Source organism: Hippoglossus stenolepis, chromosome 20 (genome assembly GCF_022539355.2).
Source record: "Hippoglossus stenolepis isolate QCI-W04-F060 chromosome 20, HSTE1.2, whole genome shotgun sequence".
NCBI lineage: Eukaryota > Metazoa > Chordata > Actinopteri > Pleuronectiformes > Pleuronectidae > Hippoglossus > Hippoglossus stenolepis.
In genome coordinates, this window is record NC_061502.1 from 11,838,033 (window position 1) to 11,855,506 (window position 17,474).

Sequence of the window (17,474 nt, forward strand, 5' to 3'; positions counted from 1 at the left end):
ATGTAAGATTTAAAGGGAAATACCACACTTTTTTTTGGGGTGTGGAACATTGCAAAGTTTTAACATAACATTTAGTTTTCTTGCTTTCAAATGCAGATAGGTCCAAAGTATGGACACCTCTATGGATCGGAGGTGCGTCTGTTCTGTCAGAAACATGCAACTCTATTATGCAACTCATTTTTAAGTGTTAAATTTAGAATAGACATATGGTGAGCTGCCATTAAGTGGACAATTTCCAGGCTTTTACATCATTGTGGCATCTCTTACGGGAAAAAGAAAACTTGTAAAAAGCTGGAACGTACCACAAATTAGATTCACCCATGATTGAATCTTTCCCAAGCAGCACAACAGTGTTACTGACAAACAATACTGCATTTGCTTAACCCATTGTTTGTGAAATAATTCAGATACCTCCTAGACAAAACATGTCACCAGCTGAGATTATCACAGATGGAACCTGTAGTGTTGCATGATACACAGTCAGTTAGTCAGCTTGTTTCACAGCCTTTATCTTTTCCTGTCTGATGTCCATTTTGACCAGATTATTTCCTTCGACTCATGATGACAGATGTAGATGGGGTCGAGATACTGAGGCTGTTCCTCAACTAATCAGTCATCACAGGCTGTGACCATGATACTGTTAAGATGAAGTGTGTGAAGACCACGAGGACAACAATTAGATTACCTCTTTGTGACGTGGCTAATGGAGCTCCCTGTTTTCAGCTACAGCAGACACTGCAGTCTTTGTGTGTTAGTAACTGAGCACACAGTTGTATTTAGGCTTGTTGTGCACCATTAAATGTAATGTTGAATGTTACCATTGTGATTATTTGTCTAATTACACGCACACAGATAGAATCTAGGAATTTTTTTCCAATGCAGAGTTTGGCTATAATATGAAACACTTTTCATTCTCAACAGTTGTCATGATGATCTGGAAATTGGGCACAGCATTAGAATGCAGTGATTATGGTATAACACAGACTAGGGACAGCCACTAAGGATGATTGTATTTTTGGGTGGATCCGGACAAAGGGGCAGATCCAGGAACTTTTTTCACTTTCTTTAACATTGCAACATGTGTAAGGATTTTTTGACATTTTCACTGATATCTATGATTATGTGCAATTTGGTGCAGTTTGAGCCTTTTGTTGAGGTCTACTGACTGCCATTGTAGTTAGATTGATTGTTTTGTCTGTAAAGTTTGACAAAATACCCATCATCGTTTTCAACAGCCCGTGTGGAGATGTTTGTTTTGTCTGCTACACAGGACCAGAATGTTTGTTTTGCTTAAAAAATGGCAAATTCTACTGAGTAACTTTGGACTTGATCAAGTGGAAGTAGTTCACATTAAATTATACAAACTGATAGAATACATGCTTGCTTTGTGCTTGTCTTTGCTGTTATCCCTTTCCCTGCATCGCTGTATGTTAATCCAGTAATCTGAGATCCTCGGCAACAACTCCCTCAACCATGTGACAGTAACGCTCCAGAGGCAATGCCTTTGTCGTATCTTGACACATAATCCTGTAATGTAAATGCACATGAGAGCACACACTTACACACATCAGAGACAAACAGCTCTGCTGCTGCGACACTGCTGCTTTCACACTGAGGTCAGTTATTACGACGGGTTTCAGCCGTCTGACTAGTCGAAGCTGAGAAGTGATTGATCTTAATCTCCTCTTAACCTGCCAGTCAGCATTTCTATCATGGCCCAGTTATTTTCTGATGTGTGTCCAAGTCTGTGTGTGTTTACTCATTGTGTACTCGGGGCTCCATGAATTAATTGGCAGAATGAGCGCTATACATGCTATCCAGCTGTGCAAGACAATTGGGCACCACTGTGCCATTTGTACCATAGCTAAACCAGAGAAACGTGGACAATTTGAAACACCATATTTAACATGAAAACAACTGCCAAAGTTGTGATTAACATGGGTAATTGATGGATCTGTTCACTGTTAGTTAACAGCTACTTTGAGCAAAGGCATGAGTATACAGATTTGTCTTTCTTGGGAGAAATCTCAGTAATACACGTTCTACAGCTGCAGGGAGACATGGAGATTTTGTGGTGGTGAACTTATTCTCAGGTCAAAACAGGTTCAGTTTCACAAGTTAAGCAAGCAAATACTGGGCCGCTGATTGATTTTCAGCTGGTCAGCTCAGGCTCAGGCCGAGTGTTTTGATGGAGCGACTACCAATAGCCTTCACTGTGGGACTCCTGGGTCTTTTGTTTGCAGCTTTTCAAATTGATCCAAAATAAATTACCAAGTGCAGCGTTCAACAATCATGGGGGTTTTCCAAAAGTCCATAAGCCTCTTGAGTGAAGCACACTGCAATCCCCAAACCATGAACCATGACTTCAGTGGCTTTGTTCAACATAAGCACCCTCTTGTGCTGAATAATTTTCCTTTTTTTTGGGGTCTGTGTGAGAAACACTGTAAAGCCGGGCAGTGGGATAGTGTAAAACTGTGTCGAGGTGCTTTGCATTGAAAGTACTATGATGACATGAACGACAAATTGCACGTCTGATCCATCCCAATCCTAAATCAGAAAAGAAGATTAAACTTCTGTGAACCAAATGCCTTTCTGCTCAGCCTATAACACAGCTGCAGCTATACGCTAAATACCAAAGCAGTCAGTCAACAGTGGTTACATTTATTCTTTTTTCTACCTAAGCTGAAACATCTCATGAAATTATAGGACTTTCCCTCAGATGTTGACATTACTGAGTTTATTCTGTCATCCTGAGATCGAGAAATTATGCAGTGAAAGGATGATGATAATAACGGTACCATAACACTTTATCGATTCCATTTTCTGAGAGGAATTTCATTTTCTCTCTCCGCACAGAGGTCAGAGGTTAGGGTCAAGCTGCACAGTGTCTTAATTCCCACATTCTCATTCATGGTTTTCTCCATTGCCCTTGGCTCCAGTACTTCTCTGCTCAATTAGAAACATGACTGAACTGTTCGTCTGTATTTTGTCCCGGCCAACATCACAGAACGGCTTGTAATAAAGGCCATTATTAGCTTTAGATTTCAGAAATTAAAAGTAGAGCCAGAAACTGCTGAGAGATACCAGCTGGTGCAGAAGAAGGTATTTCACACATCTGCTTTCAATACTCTACTGTCCACTCTGTTCTCTCTCCAAGGTTGAATTCCTGCTCCAAGTCAGGCACATGTCGGTCTATTAGCATTAGCTTGAAGTTGACCTGCCTGTGTTTACAAATTCAACACAAAGCAATGTATTTATGAGAGCAGTCATTTAACTACACAGTAGTGACAAATACTAATGTAGGCACTGGTCAACAATTTCTACTACTAAATTTAAATGGTTAAAGATTATAAGTATAGCTCACATTTTTTCCACTACTTGTTTTACAGTCTATGGTGAAATACCATTTAGCGAAATAAAGGAAATTGTAAATTCAGAAAGAGAAAGAAAAGAGACTTTGGAAAAGCTAGAAGACAACAGCTTGATGAAATGTGTCCGGTCATCGTTGAATTCGTACTCTGTTCTTTGTAACTCTTCACACATGTTCAGTAACGTGAGCATCTCTCATCTGTGTTTATCTTATGATGCTCCTCTCAACTTCTGCCTTTTCTCCAGCAGACCTGACAGTTCATGCAGGTCTACGTTGAGAGGTCTGAGGGGCAGCGTACACAGGCTCACATTCACTTTTACAAACACTGGGATTCTTTTTACAGTCTGGCCTCACGCCAGGTCACCCGCCAAAACCACATGGTCAAGAAAACAACAAGGCTATCCAAGGATAGAAATCTCCTCCAGACAAAGAGTGAAGTGTTTGCGTGAACATGGGTGGGCGGGTTTAATTATTGGATGTGTACGAATAAAGAAGTACAAAAGAATCAGCCTTGTACTGAGAACAGCGGCCTAGTACGAAAGTCATGATGTTTCTCCACTGCAGTCCAAGAGGGGATTTATGTTAATATAAACATCATTCATCAGGATTATGTGGAAAAGTGCAGCTGTTGTGTAGCATTATCATGGTTTTGCTGACTTTTAACATTTCGAACATGCCTAATACAAAGATCATTCCTGGAAGTAGCCATCAATTCTGCTGACTTTTACTGCGTCGAGCGGTAAGGCCTCACTTTGACAGGTTGAGTTGTACATGAACTGCAGTGCATTGTAATCCGTGTTGCCTCTCTTTTAGAGCAGGTGACCGTGGAAGGTGCTCCTGTATGGCTGTTGTTCAGGGTCACAGGGCTCACCTGGCTATGAGAGGAATGTCCTCATGTTCCAACAGGCCCCTGTTATGTTGGCAACCTTGACCGTCTGACAGACAACCTCCGGGGGTTATTGCCGGGAGGTCTCAGGTCTCACAGGTTAACAATTACAGCACAGACACAAAGTCCTCACATTGAATCGGGCTGCACGTTCAAACCTTAAACCTTCCCCTGTCTCTTTGCCGCTGTGGTTGGCTTCTTTGCACACCTCCCCACATGACCGAGCCCTGACACATCCAGGTTCCTGTAGCTGGACGGAGACCAATGCTGTCCCATTCTGGCTCGGGGGTTTATACAAAGTTTACAGCTCGCTTTAGCTAATGGAAAAGATGGGCAGCTTTGTGGACTAATATGGTCAAAGAGGGCTTTGAATCACTTCTTCCCTTCATACTAGAATAGATGGCGAGCGTGAAGCCAAACGGCTGCTGCTGAGGCCTCTGGTAGTCTATTTGGAAAAGTCAAGGATGTGTCAAAATAAATACACTGTGTGTATTTCACGAGTGAACTGCTGTGTATTTTATCCCACGTTTGGCCATTTGCCCTCAGGCACCTTTTCTATGTAATGCAATATAAGCTTTTTCATTGACTGGACATTGTATATATTAGTACTTTTGCTGTCTTTGTTGGAAAAAGAGTGATTCTTTTAGTGAGGAAACGAATGTGGCAATTGTCAGTTTTGTTTGACAAGTTGTCCAGACAATTTACTGGTTTGTTAGCCCCCATGTGTCGGATCAAATGGTGATCACATAGTTTACCTGGGAATGGCAACTTAAATCGTAACCTATCTTTCTGTTTTGCTTTTTTAGGATTCTCATCTCTTTGGTTAGCATTGGTTTATCAGAAGAGGCCAAAACAGATCAAAGGACTTCTTAGGGTGAATAATATTATGAATGAGTTAATATTTCTAGATTTTCTCGTGGTTTTAAAAATCCCCCAGGGCTGTGACAAATTTGAAAAGTACAGTTGCTGGATAGAGGGAACACAGATGAACCAAAGAAATAGCTAAAATAAGACAGTGATGGCATCAGGTTTTATTTAGGTCGACCACAAAATTTACTTTTTATGGTTTGACTCTATTTAGACAACGTTGCCACAGGAAATGTCCTCATTTTCCCTTCTAGAGGAACATCATGTAGACGAGGGACGTGACCTGACCAGGTTGAATTTAGAAATGCATCTTGTTGCAATATGATGCATTCTTTCTGGGCAAAGCCTCTGTCTTAAAGGAAATCATTGGGAAAGGTCAAATAAGCGTGGTTCTGTTCGGCGAGCTGTCGGTCACAAGGAAAAGACATCCAGAAATTCTTGCAGGTCAGCACAGCCTCTGTGGTTTATGATGCTTGGCGTCACAACGCTGGTCACAGCAGGGATGGAGACTGTAGGGCTGTTTTTGTGACATGACACAACAGTGTCCTCGTGGACATCTTTATTCGCCTCACAAGCAGAGAAGTCTTGTTTACGTACTTATTATTCCTGCTTGGAGGTGAGCCAACAGGTCGGATAACACGCTCCACAGCTGCCTCCTCTCTATTACACGATATGTTTGTATGAATCAGTAGTTTGTTGCAAATCAGACCTGCTTTTGTTTTCAGTAGTGAGGTTTGAAGACGGCCTTGTCTCAAAAGCTAAGGTTTCAGGTTTTAGCTTTAGCAGCAAACTAAGCTGACCGTGTTTGGATTGTTGTAACCAGAGGACCAAATGTTCCACACACAGCTCTATCTGATCCCAGGTCAAACTAGAATGGAACTTAGTAGAGCACATACCTCTGCCAAGGCCGAACAATCCCATACATGATTATGTAGATTGTATTGAGAAATAAATACACAGAAAGAAGTGGTCTAAAAACCGAAATGATTGATCTGTCAAAGAACTTAACATGAAAATAAACCCCTGGATCCATGCCTTAATATGCATTCTCAACTAAATTTTGGAACATTTCCATAACGAAGGTTCGTGGAGGTCCTGGCAAATCTCCAGTAACATATCTGCATATGAATGCTGATAAATTTAAAAGCCGTAAGCCGATGCATTCAGTCAATGTGTTACGCCTCTTTGCTCTCTACACAGACCGTTTACCTGCAGGCAACCCAAGCCTGCTCCAACGGGATTGGTGAAACTAGAAGTAGGAAACCAGAAAGAATTCGGGCCCCAAAACCTTGTCCCTCGCCTACAGATTCTGCATATTCACATGCAGAATTTGTTTATAGACATTAATGAACCAATAGCAACAAGGCATTTCACTCAAAAAGGTTATAGATTGACAATAGAAAACAATAAGCTGGAGGATCAATAGGATTCATAATTTGGGGGCCATGAATGTCTGTGCAACAATTTCTCAACAATCCACATGGATGTTGAAATATTTAATCTGAACCAAAGTTGTGGAACAAGCAGCACACTGACATTACCATCCCGAGAGCCCCACCCTTATCATGGCTAAAAACAACCCAAAACATACCCTGAAGCATCTTGGAAACCTACATAAATGCCAATGTTGTTGCACGGTGGATCTTCATCTGTCACGCCAAAACTTTCCGTAATGTACTCAACCCTCCTCAGCAATGCTGCTCATTTATGACAGCTGATCTCTATGTTATTTTATCTGTGACTTGGAGGTGGGGCTAAATGTGCAATAGTTCAACAGGATTGCACACATTTCTTACATTACCAGTTAAATTACAGCTGCTACAGAACAAACCAAATGGGAAATTGGGCCTCCAGGAGAGAAAAGCCACGCGATGCTGGTTATTAGGCTAATTGAGGGCGGTTTATGGACTCCAAATGTTGTAAATATCATTTCACAACTTCCAAGCTTCCTTACACGACACCACTGGGTTCATAGAAGGACTGCTTTTGCTCTTTACCCATGATGGGCCAAGCCGGTCTCTAAAACAACAAAAAGCCAGACACACCTCTTGCTTCAGCTTTTGTAAACGCCTCCCTAATCATTACTCATTAGGTCTTGAGAGTAAAGCTGAATACGAAGCAAAAGGGAGATGAAAAGGTCTGAATACTCTAATCCAGGCAAATTATAGTCTCCATCTCAAACATCACGCCCTCACAGGACACTATTGTGTTAATGATGTAATTAAATCTCACTGATACAGCGCCCTATAGTTTCCCTTCAAAAATGATCACCCTGCATCATTAACCATTACCAGAGGCAGAGGTTCAGGTTGTGTGCAGACGTCATGGCCTTGATGGGTTTTGTGTCATCCAGCTGTCAAAAAGTAAGTAAGCTGTGGTTAATGACAGGAATGGCCCCATACAGCTTGTCCCGGAGGTGGTTAGTGAGAGTTTTCAGATTTTGTCTAAGAGAGCAGAAAGTATTGTGCATTGTGTTTCGTAGCATTCAAATTGATTTGTCTTATTTATGGATCTTATTATCTTCTATTGTTTATCTGTGCCTGGGAAAACTCTGCTCCTGTAATTCAATTTTTGTGAATGCCAGTTTAAAATCACAAACGTAAGCGGTGAAGACTTGGATTTATGTTGCAAACTGATCGTGTCCCTTCCCTGTGTCCGCAGTACTCTCTGACGGAGGCCAAACTCTGAGGTGGAGGAGGCTGTCACGAGGCCCTGAGGGAGCCTCCCACCCTCCCTGCCCTTACCAGGTGGAAGCATCGGACAGCCATGGCTCCCCGGAAGCGCGGCGGTGGTGGGCGCAGTGGTCTCTCCTTCATCTTCTGCTGCTTTAACAGCAACGACCACCCGGAGATCACTTACAGGCTGCGGGAGGACTTCGCCCTGCAGGCCATGGAGCCGGCACTGCCGATGCCAGGATATGATGAGCTGGACGGCATGTTCTCCGAGTTGGTGGTAAGAGCTACCAAGCAAATAATTGTATAACTTATTACTGTATTTAATATGTTTTAAACTTGATTTAAAGAACAAAGAACTGATTGTGCTAATGAGGATTGTATGTGTAGCTAAAGCACGATGTAGAGTCACAGAGCTCCATTGTACGAAAAAGTATTAAAAACTCATACATTGGTCACACTGTGTCACATGTTTACAACTATGTGACCATTATATTGAACATGGACGTTATAGTTTATTCTCAGTCAATCTTATGTACACTATGCTGTTGTCAGGCTCACTAGAGTCCCAAGTGTGTATTAATTCATGGCTGAAAATAGGTCCCCCAAAAATACACCACTTGCTCTTGTTCGGGTAAGATTTACCAAAATCGACTGTATCCAGCTGTTTTATGAAGTAATTTAGCGTATTTAAAAAGTGAAGATATAGTTTTTTGAGTCATTTCTAAATATCTTATAACATATGATAAACCAAACCTGCTGTCCAAATAAAGAAGGAAAGAAGATATCAACATATATACATATTAAAATACTGACAAACTTTGGACTTGATTTACAAGGGATCTCAAATATTTGTGTTCGACAGACATTTCAAACTTTTGTCAATCTCTGAAGATGTCTTTATTAAACTAAAATGATCCTGTTTAGATGGATATGTGGAGACATACTTCATCCCTTCAGGGAAATTCAGTTGTCCAGTAGCTCACACAATTGTAGTTGCAACCCGACAGATATTAGTTCGCATGGTTAAATACACCATCAATTACACGAAATTAAAACGCTGTTGCATTCCAAGACATCCACAAATGAGCTGTCGCTTCCTCCCAGTCTACTCCACATTGTGGGTAACGGGGCCAGGCTGCTATTCTTTCTCTGTCTTATTGTCACTTCCAATTTGTTGTGCTCTCCTGTCTCTCCTGGCCCCATTCTCCTCTCCCATGGTTGCCACAGTAATCTAAGCATGACATTTTTGCACATCAATAGACCTCATTCAGGGGCTCTTAATGTCTCGGCCTCCTCCATCTGCTAATTGCTTGTTTTTGTCTACCGCCCTTTTATGGAGACATAATTGAGTAAGTTGAGTGTGACAACAAGGAGGCTTTTCAGTTGCTCTGTTACTGAAAGAAAACAGCCACGTGCTTTTTCTTTTGGCCCAGCGTGAGCCACCATGTGCGTGCATAATTGGAATGGGTTTGCAGGAAAAAGACTCACGTTAGGGACGAGGTTGTGGCCATCTGCTCGGTTACGATCAAGTTAAGCCGACCTTTGAACTTGAGCTTTACTTCCAAAAACGTGTAAGTCAAGGTTAAGGTTTTTTTTCCCCATCCTGAATTCAGAGAGACAGAGCGGCTCTCACGCACAACCAAAAAGAACTAAGACAATTTGTGACAAAATTAAATTACAAGACTATCTAATTATGAAAAGAAAAACAGATAGATGGACAAATAGTTGGTCAGATGGATGGATAAATGGACAAATGGATGGATGGATGGATGGATAGATGGATAGATAGCTGGAAAGGTTGCTAGATGGATGCATAGATGCATGGCTGGGTGGATGGATGGATAGATTGATAGATAAATAGATGCCCTTTTCCTCACTCAGTGCTTCTGAGTAAGTATGTGGACTTAATTTACCAAATTAATCAATCGCCCAGACACAATCATTGGACATATTAGAACATTGGATCATTGCACATATTGATCTCACATGGGTCTGATGGCTTCAGCAAACAACCTCACCCAAGACTATTCCCATGATAAGAAGCTGCCATGAAACATTTAGCAATTTAGCAACAATGTTAATTTAATCTCCATCTGTTGCATAAATGGAAACTAAGAATGAACCAGTGTTTAGACTCCTGTTCGTATCACTTTCCTTGTGTAAAAGCCTCATCATAACTTTAACCATCATTCACATGAAGTTCATTAAGCTATAACTGTCATAAGACAACAACAAAAAAGTTCAGGCAACTCTTTGTTAAGGTTAGAAATCTACTGGAAACTTTTTGTCCAAAACCACTCAGTGACGACTCAAATTATCACTAGCTGATATGTTTCAGTTGTCCAGATTCTCTCGGACAAAACCTCCCAGCAGCACCCAATGTGTGCCTTAGTGGAAATATCTGTCGTACATAGAGATGCATGTTGTTTCCAGATGTTTGTTACCCATGCCTCTTCTTTCCTCTCCTTTACTCACATGTCTAAATCCTGCAGGACATCTGATTTTATTCAGTTATATTGAATTTACAATGAGAGCTACCCCATTGATCACGGAAAGATTTAGCATAAACCGATCTCAAACTTGAAACAGCTTTGGTTCAACGACCTCTGCCACATGCTTTTTGTTTTTTGAAGAAAATTGATTTATGTAGATATTTGTAAATTTGCAACACGATGGTTTGATAGATTGGGAAACTTTGTGAGGTATGTTTTGAGAACGGCGCTCTATTTTTAAGCAGTGACTATTATCTAGTCCCTTCAGCCATCAGTGGACGATTGTGAATATTACATTTTTTCCCCCTCTTCCTAAACATTTCCTCTCCTTTTCTACTTTTTTCTCCCGTTTTGCAGGACGAGCTCGACCTTACAGAGAAACACAGGGAAGCCATGTTTGCCCTGCCTGCTGAGAAGAAATGGCAAATCTACTGCAGCAAAAAGAAGGTAAAAAGAAAACTCCAACTCCACCATCAGCCAACACAAGCTTCTTGCCAACTGGCTGCTTTTCCTGAGTGATATCCCAACTGACACGTTCATGTAATTTCCTCCCTCACTGATTTGTTGATACCTGAAGCTGTGTGTTTTCTGCAGCACACACCCCAAAACCCTGCCTCACTGTTTTCAACAGGCCTGAGCATGAGTGTGTTGTCTGCAAAAACTGCATCTGTGGAATGCAGATGATTCTTTTTTTTATCTTTGATGATAGGTCTATCAAAACATCTTATGAGATGAAAACACACCTTACAATCAAAGACAAAATGCCAATTCTTTTGTCAGGAGCAAGTCATATCTATTGGATTCTGCAAAGGTACTGAAGTCGAGCCTTTGCTTTAAAAGTGAGGTTGGAGTTTAAGGTGTAACCTGCAGTAGTTCTCCTTTTTGCTGTATAGACTCATACAGTGTCTGTAGACTAGACGGTTGTAAATGTCTTGCCAGGACCAATTGTAATTCATTGCTTTCTTTCCTTTTAAACAAAAAGACTATGAAAAGGTCTAAATAAGACTGTGCTGATAAAATGGTAAAAGGTAAATGGACTATCTTTATATAGCACTTTTCCAGGCTTATCGACCACACAAAGCGCTTTACAGTACAAGAACACAGGAATACAGACTGGAGGAGCTGGGTGTCAAACCACCTACCCTCTGGTTAGTGGACAACATTTCCATCATACACATTTTTCCACTGTTATCATGTAAGTAAATCATTAGCAGTAACCATGCTCATAAAACATAGTTAACCTCAAATAATGTATGCCACTATGACACAGAAGACAGAAATACCAATAAGAAACCACCCAAGTGTTGTTTCAGTCACTTTGTGTTTCAGTCTCTTATTTATCTCTTCAGTAACACTCGCTCTCCTCTTCACAACATAACTGTCTCAACTCCCTGATCAAAGCTCCACCAGGAATAACTCACTCACTCAACTTGAATTCGTGTTGCACAAGGTGGATTTAAAAATAGTTATCTGTAGAGGGAGTAAAATGAAGGCTTGTTCCATTAGATAATCCTCGAACAGTGAAAGCAGTGTCAGGGATTATAAAACACTGAAAATATATTACGGGACTTCAGAAGTCAAAGGTAGTATCTTGTTTCTTCTCAGTGTTTTCTCACAGACAATCAGGTTCCTGTCTCGCTGTTCTGTTCAACGACCAAAGCGAGGATATTTTAATCATGCCGTTTGTCCTTTTATATAATAGACCTGTTCCATCAAAGCCTTGGTGTAGCCATAACATACTCCAGCACTCTGTGACAAGGTCATATTACATTATGTCTTCTCTCCCTGATAAAAGAAACGTCAGCTGTTCCTCCTTTCCCTGTATATGAACAAATCCTCTGCATGCAGGAAAACGCAGGCGCCTGCTTTAGTTAAGATCAAGTCACGTTGAGCTTTCCAGCCACCTCTGAATATCACCAGCCTTTTGTGTTTCTCAAGGCCGTAGATATGAGTGTGTAGGATATCCTGTCCTGACTAATATGCAGACATGCAGATTTATTAATCTTTTCCTACATCCGCTAACAAGCAGGGCGTCAGGAGAATTGGGGTTTAGTCTGATGGATGAGAGGTTGGTGTGTCACAAATCCTCAGAACAAACACAGCTGCATGCCTGCTGCATGCCTCATGTTAAAACCCCCGTACTTTACTGATTTACATCCTCTGTAAATCTGCATTTCTCATTTTTAAACCTCGTTTAAACCGTTTTTTTTATGGATTAAACATCCATTCATTATCAATGGCGCTTATCCTTATCCTGTGGGTTGCAGACCGGCTTCAACCAATCTCAGCTGACATTGGACAAGAGGCGGGGTACACTCTGGACAGGGTACTAGTCCATCATAGGGTTGATATACAAAGACAAACAACTTTTCACGCTCACACTCAACTCAGAAAGGCCCTGGTTGACCTTTTAACAGGCTAGCCGTTTCCCCTTGTTTCCAGTCTTTATGTTAAGCTAAGCTAACCAACTGCTAGCTCTAGCTTCATATTTAATTTAAATATATAAGAATAGAATCTGGTGTGTTGTTTAACTTTTTGCAAAAAAGCAGATTTCCCCAAATATTAGATACTTTTTTTGCATTAGCAATAATGTGTATTTATAGGCAGCTGTGGCTCAGGAGATGGTGCGTCGTCCACTAACCAGATGATTGGTGGTATGATCACTGGCTCGTCCAGTCTGAAGTGCTGAAGTGTCCTTGGGAAAGATACTGGACCCTAAATTGCCCCTGTTGCTGCACCAGCAGTGTGTAACTGATGTGTGATAAAATAAATCGCTGCGCATAGAAGTGCTGTATGAATGTGTTCCTGAATAGATGACTTGTACTCTAAAGCACTTTTAGTGGTCACTTTTATAAAAATACTAATTATGCAATGCAATTATTATGTTTTACTTTACAGCTGCCACTACTAGCAGCAACATGGAGAGTGATGAAAGCAAAATGATGGAAAGCACATGTTTACTCTTTCTACTGTGTCCATTCATAATAAACTAGAAAAGGTTTCTCTACCTCGGCTCATCTTCAATAGAACACACAGGAACGTTTCAGTTCTGCTGTAAATGTAGAGGAGGGGGATTTAGCCGAACCAAATCTTTAGGTGCAGCATCGACATGCTTTAGAGGGGGAGGGAAGAAAGACAGAAATGCATCAATATTGCTGACTCGGCAGCAGCAGCCGCTGGCCCCGACCCAGAGAGAAATAAACTCGCCATCTGAGCTCGGGAGGAAGAGTCTGTGTGTGGAGAAAAGAGGCAGAGGAAGTGGTCGGGTGTCCAAGGCAAACAGGAAGGCTTCACTTCCACAGGTGCAGCTTTTGTATGAGAGTCAGTGGGGACGATCAGGAGGAAGGTGGGGTCATCGCCAGGTCGCTCCGTGTTAGTGAGTGATGAGCAAGCTCTTAATCATCCCTTGTTTGGTGATTAGACCCTTCAGAATTTGGGGCTCAGTGTAGAGTTTTAACTATTTCATTTGGCAGAGCACCTGAGCTGATGAAGTCATCCTGCAGAGAATCAATCATCTTCCTGCTCCTCACTCAAGCAGCACATGCTTGTGCATAGATTTGCTCTACTTGTGCTCAAACTCTGCGCCTTCACTCAGATTATTTTGTTGCATGGACAGATTCCCTGGGCTCCAGCTCTTCTCCTCACGCTTACGCTGCTTCTCTGTGCACGTGTAACGTCTGTGCTCAGATGCCTCCTCTGGGCATGGATCTTTTCGGATGAAGACATTACAAAATCAGAAGGTCCTGCTCTCAAGCTGAAAGACCAGACTCTTGAATAAAGATAGAGGGGAAAAAACATGTTTAACAGATTAAAAATTTCATGAAAAGGGTTTCACCTGTGAGCGGACAGAGCTTCTCTGTCAAACTCACTGTCCCGTTACCCCGAAAATAACTGAGATAGATTCCTGTTTGCTAATGCATGTTTGATCTTCACTTTCTCAAAAAATAAATCCCCAGGAATACCCTCCCCTCATGACTCTAAATAAACTCTCCGTGTTTGAAGACCACCGACTTCCGAGTCTAAGCATGAACTTTTAAAGATTTAAAAGGAAATGGGTCCCATCTCTGAGGCAGCTCCAGCAACTGAAGGACTGAACTTCATCCAGCGTCCGTCTGGTCAAGCTGGCACCGGACGCGAGCTGAACAGCAGGCTCAAGCTTTCCTGCCACTGCACGATCCCTGCAGACCTGCCAAGGTCCGCAGTTTCTACAGGAACGGCCAAGTCCCCGCAGGCCGCTGTATTTACTGACGCCCAATTAGATTTTGATGGTCACAGCTCGCTTGTACTTAATGGAGCAAGAGTTTAAATGAAAAAGCCTGAGGGCCTTTCATGTACAAGCCAAGTCCAGGGTCAAGTCATTTTCCCCTTGAGTTTTAGAATTAAAATCATCTAAGAAATGTCTCGCAGTTATTTATTTCACTCGTAATACAAACATGCCGGTCAAGAGATTATCTCAGTATAAATCAGTCCATGTCCTTAATCTGCCGTTTTAACGTTCATTTGCTAATCTCAAGATTTTCTCAAGCAGCTGTGCTCTCTTTTCAGCGCTCGTCTTCTTTCACCTCTTGAAAGTCAGCGAGGCGCCGCAGGATAAAACGAGCACGATGTGTGTGTCGCCCTACTTTTGAGTCCTTGCACCATTTTTTTCCCCTGCGTTTGGCTATTTATGCCCCCACACATTTTGTTCCATCTGTGTTTGTGTGTGTCGAGATCTGAACAACAATGAAGTTCATCAGATGATTTGTAGTCGTACTTTGATTGATTCAAACATGTGATTTGAGCCACAATAGCAACTTTTCATGTGACTGAAATATTTTCCTTCAAGATCACGTTCTTATGAAAGATTTTAAAATCCAAGCGAAGTCACGAACAGTTGATAATCATAAACTAACCACAACTTTTTCCAAATTAACTTAGCTCATGTTCTTTCTTCCCTTGAATCACAAAATGCAACAGCTTCCTGGGTCACATCACAGCATCATTCATTCTCTGTGATACTCTCTTCTTTTTTTTAGGAACAAGAAGAAAACAAAAGTGCAACTAGTTGGCCAGAATACTACATCGATCAGCTCAACTCGATGGCAGCTGTAAGTAATAATGTGAACTTTATGTATTCTTTTTGGGATATAAAACTGGTTATAAAATAGTCCCAGAAGAAGGATCTTTCCTCTTTAGCTTTTCCTGTGGTTTTTCTCCCTCATTAAAGAGTTTTTCCTCGTCTGAGTTAAGGATCCAAGATTGTGAAGTAAAAACAAACCAGAGCCATAAATATAACTTGAATTTCTCCTCTAAACTAAGAGGATAGTAATAAGCCAACAAATAAAATACCCTTTAATTTCAATATTAAAGAATCTTTCTCTTATTCTAACAGAAACACTACAAAAATGGGATTTAATTATATAGTTCTATAATTTCACACTTAACACTAATATTTGGGGATTTGGGAAAATAGTTTTTTTTCATGGAGCTGCCATAATTAAACCAAGAACCAGCTTTTGGGGTTTTTAAATAAATTCCTCTACAATGAAATTTCCATGTGACCATGTTGAAAATCAATAAATGTAGCTTTGTTGTTTTAAGTTGTGTTTGAGCCTTAAGATGTAGATCTTTATGTGGTTTAATCTTCTTTTCGACAGAGAACGACGCTCCTCGCTTTGGAGAAGGAAGACGAGGAGGAGAGGAACAAAACCATAGAGAGCTTGAAGACGGCTCTGAGGACACAACCGATGAGGTGGACGAAAATAAAAAACCTCTCCTCTGCTCTCCTCTGCATATGAAGTCAACTATCATCCCCTTCAGTTAACCTCCGACCTTGTCCATCACTCTTTTCAATTCTACACAATCATATGTAAATGAGACCTTTAAAAATTGAGCAGCCATAAAGGTCACTGCAGTGGGATGTGAATGTACATTAAAGGAGACTGTGGATTTAATTTCCATTTTAGGAACCTGAGATTTTCAATAGAAAGCAATATATCACATTTACTGCAGATGATTCAGTCACACAGACTAGATAAGTCTGGGAAGCGCAGAAGACGAGTGTTCATACATTTTTCTGTTTGACATTTCATACTGTAGCGATACCTCAGAACATTTCTCCATCACAATTCCCACATATACTTTATTAAAGTTGTCAATCAACCCGCTCTCCTCTCAGGTTCGTGACTCGTTTCATCGACATGGACGGCCTGACGTGCATCCTGAACTTCCTGAAGAGCATGGACTACGAGACCACGGAATCGCAGATCCACACGTCTCTAATCGGCTGCATCAAAGCTCTGATGAACAACTCCCAGGGCCGCGCCCATGTCCTCTCTCACTCCGAGAGCATCAACATCATCGCCCAGAGCCTGGCCACGGAGAACATCAAGACCAAGGTGGCGGTGCTGGAGATCATGGGCGCTGTGTGTCTGGTCCCTGGTGGACACAAAAAAATCCTGGAGGCCATGCTGCACTATCAGCGCTTCGCCTGCGAGAGGACTCGCTTCCAGGTGGGTTAATGGCAGAAGGCCACAGAAGTGGTTGTAAATCTTTTGACAAAGTCATTTAAAAGCAGCAGTGCGTAAAATACATTTAACACCTGTAATGACTTGTCATCCTCAGACACTAATAAATGATCTGGACCGGAGCACGGGGCGCTACAGAGACGAGGTCAACCTGAAAACAGCCATCATGTCCTTTATTAATGCTGTGCTGAGTCAAGGAGCTGGAGAGGTGAGTTATATTCGGCAACGTACACAGTGTTAATGCTTCATTTCATACTGGAAGCTCACCGCGTCCCGTGGCTTCTCGTTCAATAGACTCTTACATCATTGTTTGCATTTTACTGCTAATGGTTTTTAATCATTATTCTTATTTACAGACAAGTTTGGAATTCCGTATCCACCTCCGATATGAGTTTCTTATGCTGGGCATCCAACCTGTGATCGATAAGCTTCGTTCACATGAAAACTCCACATTAGACCGGTGAGTTGGAATACATTTAACATGTCTGTCCAAATAAGTATTTCTACTTTTAAACAAAACACATTTTCCAGAGTCATGTCGATCAGCGTTTGTTGATCTCAAGCAGAATTTAAAATCAAACCGCCGGAGATAGAACCGAGAATCCCCAAAAAGTATTTTAAACTAACAAATCCTTAAAGTTATGAATTTCTTATCGATAAAAATAATCTCTTATAATC

At 41.4% G+C, this 17,474-nt stretch overlaps 1 protein-coding gene across 4 annotated transcripts in view; it reads left to right on the forward strand.

Annotated features, from left to right (window-relative positions):
- The window catches only part of LOC118099376 (disheveled-associated activator of morphogenesis 1), a 51,079-nt gene that overhangs the window by 18,813 nt on the left and 14,792 nt on the right, over positions 1-17,474 (forward strand). For 3 of the 4 annotated variants that reach the window (XM_035143920.2, XM_035143921.2, XM_047338044.1), the window contains exons 2-8: positions 7,785-8,075; positions 10,648-10,737; positions 15,306-15,377; positions 15,927-16,021; positions 16,448-16,781; positions 16,894-17,004; positions 17,153-17,256. In XM_035143920.2, coding sequence (XP_034999811.1) covers positions 7,890-8,075; positions 10,648-10,737; positions 15,306-15,377; positions 15,927-16,021; positions 16,448-16,781; positions 16,894-17,004; positions 17,153-17,256 — 992 coding nt within the window. In that variant the 5' untranslated portion in view covers positions 7,785-7,889. Of the gene's footprint in view, positions 1-7,784; positions 8,076-10,647; positions 10,738-15,305; positions 15,378-15,926; positions 16,089-16,447; positions 16,782-16,893; positions 17,005-17,152; positions 17,257-17,474 lie in introns of those variants that run through there. The other variant, XM_035143923.2, reaches the window with a different exon arrangement.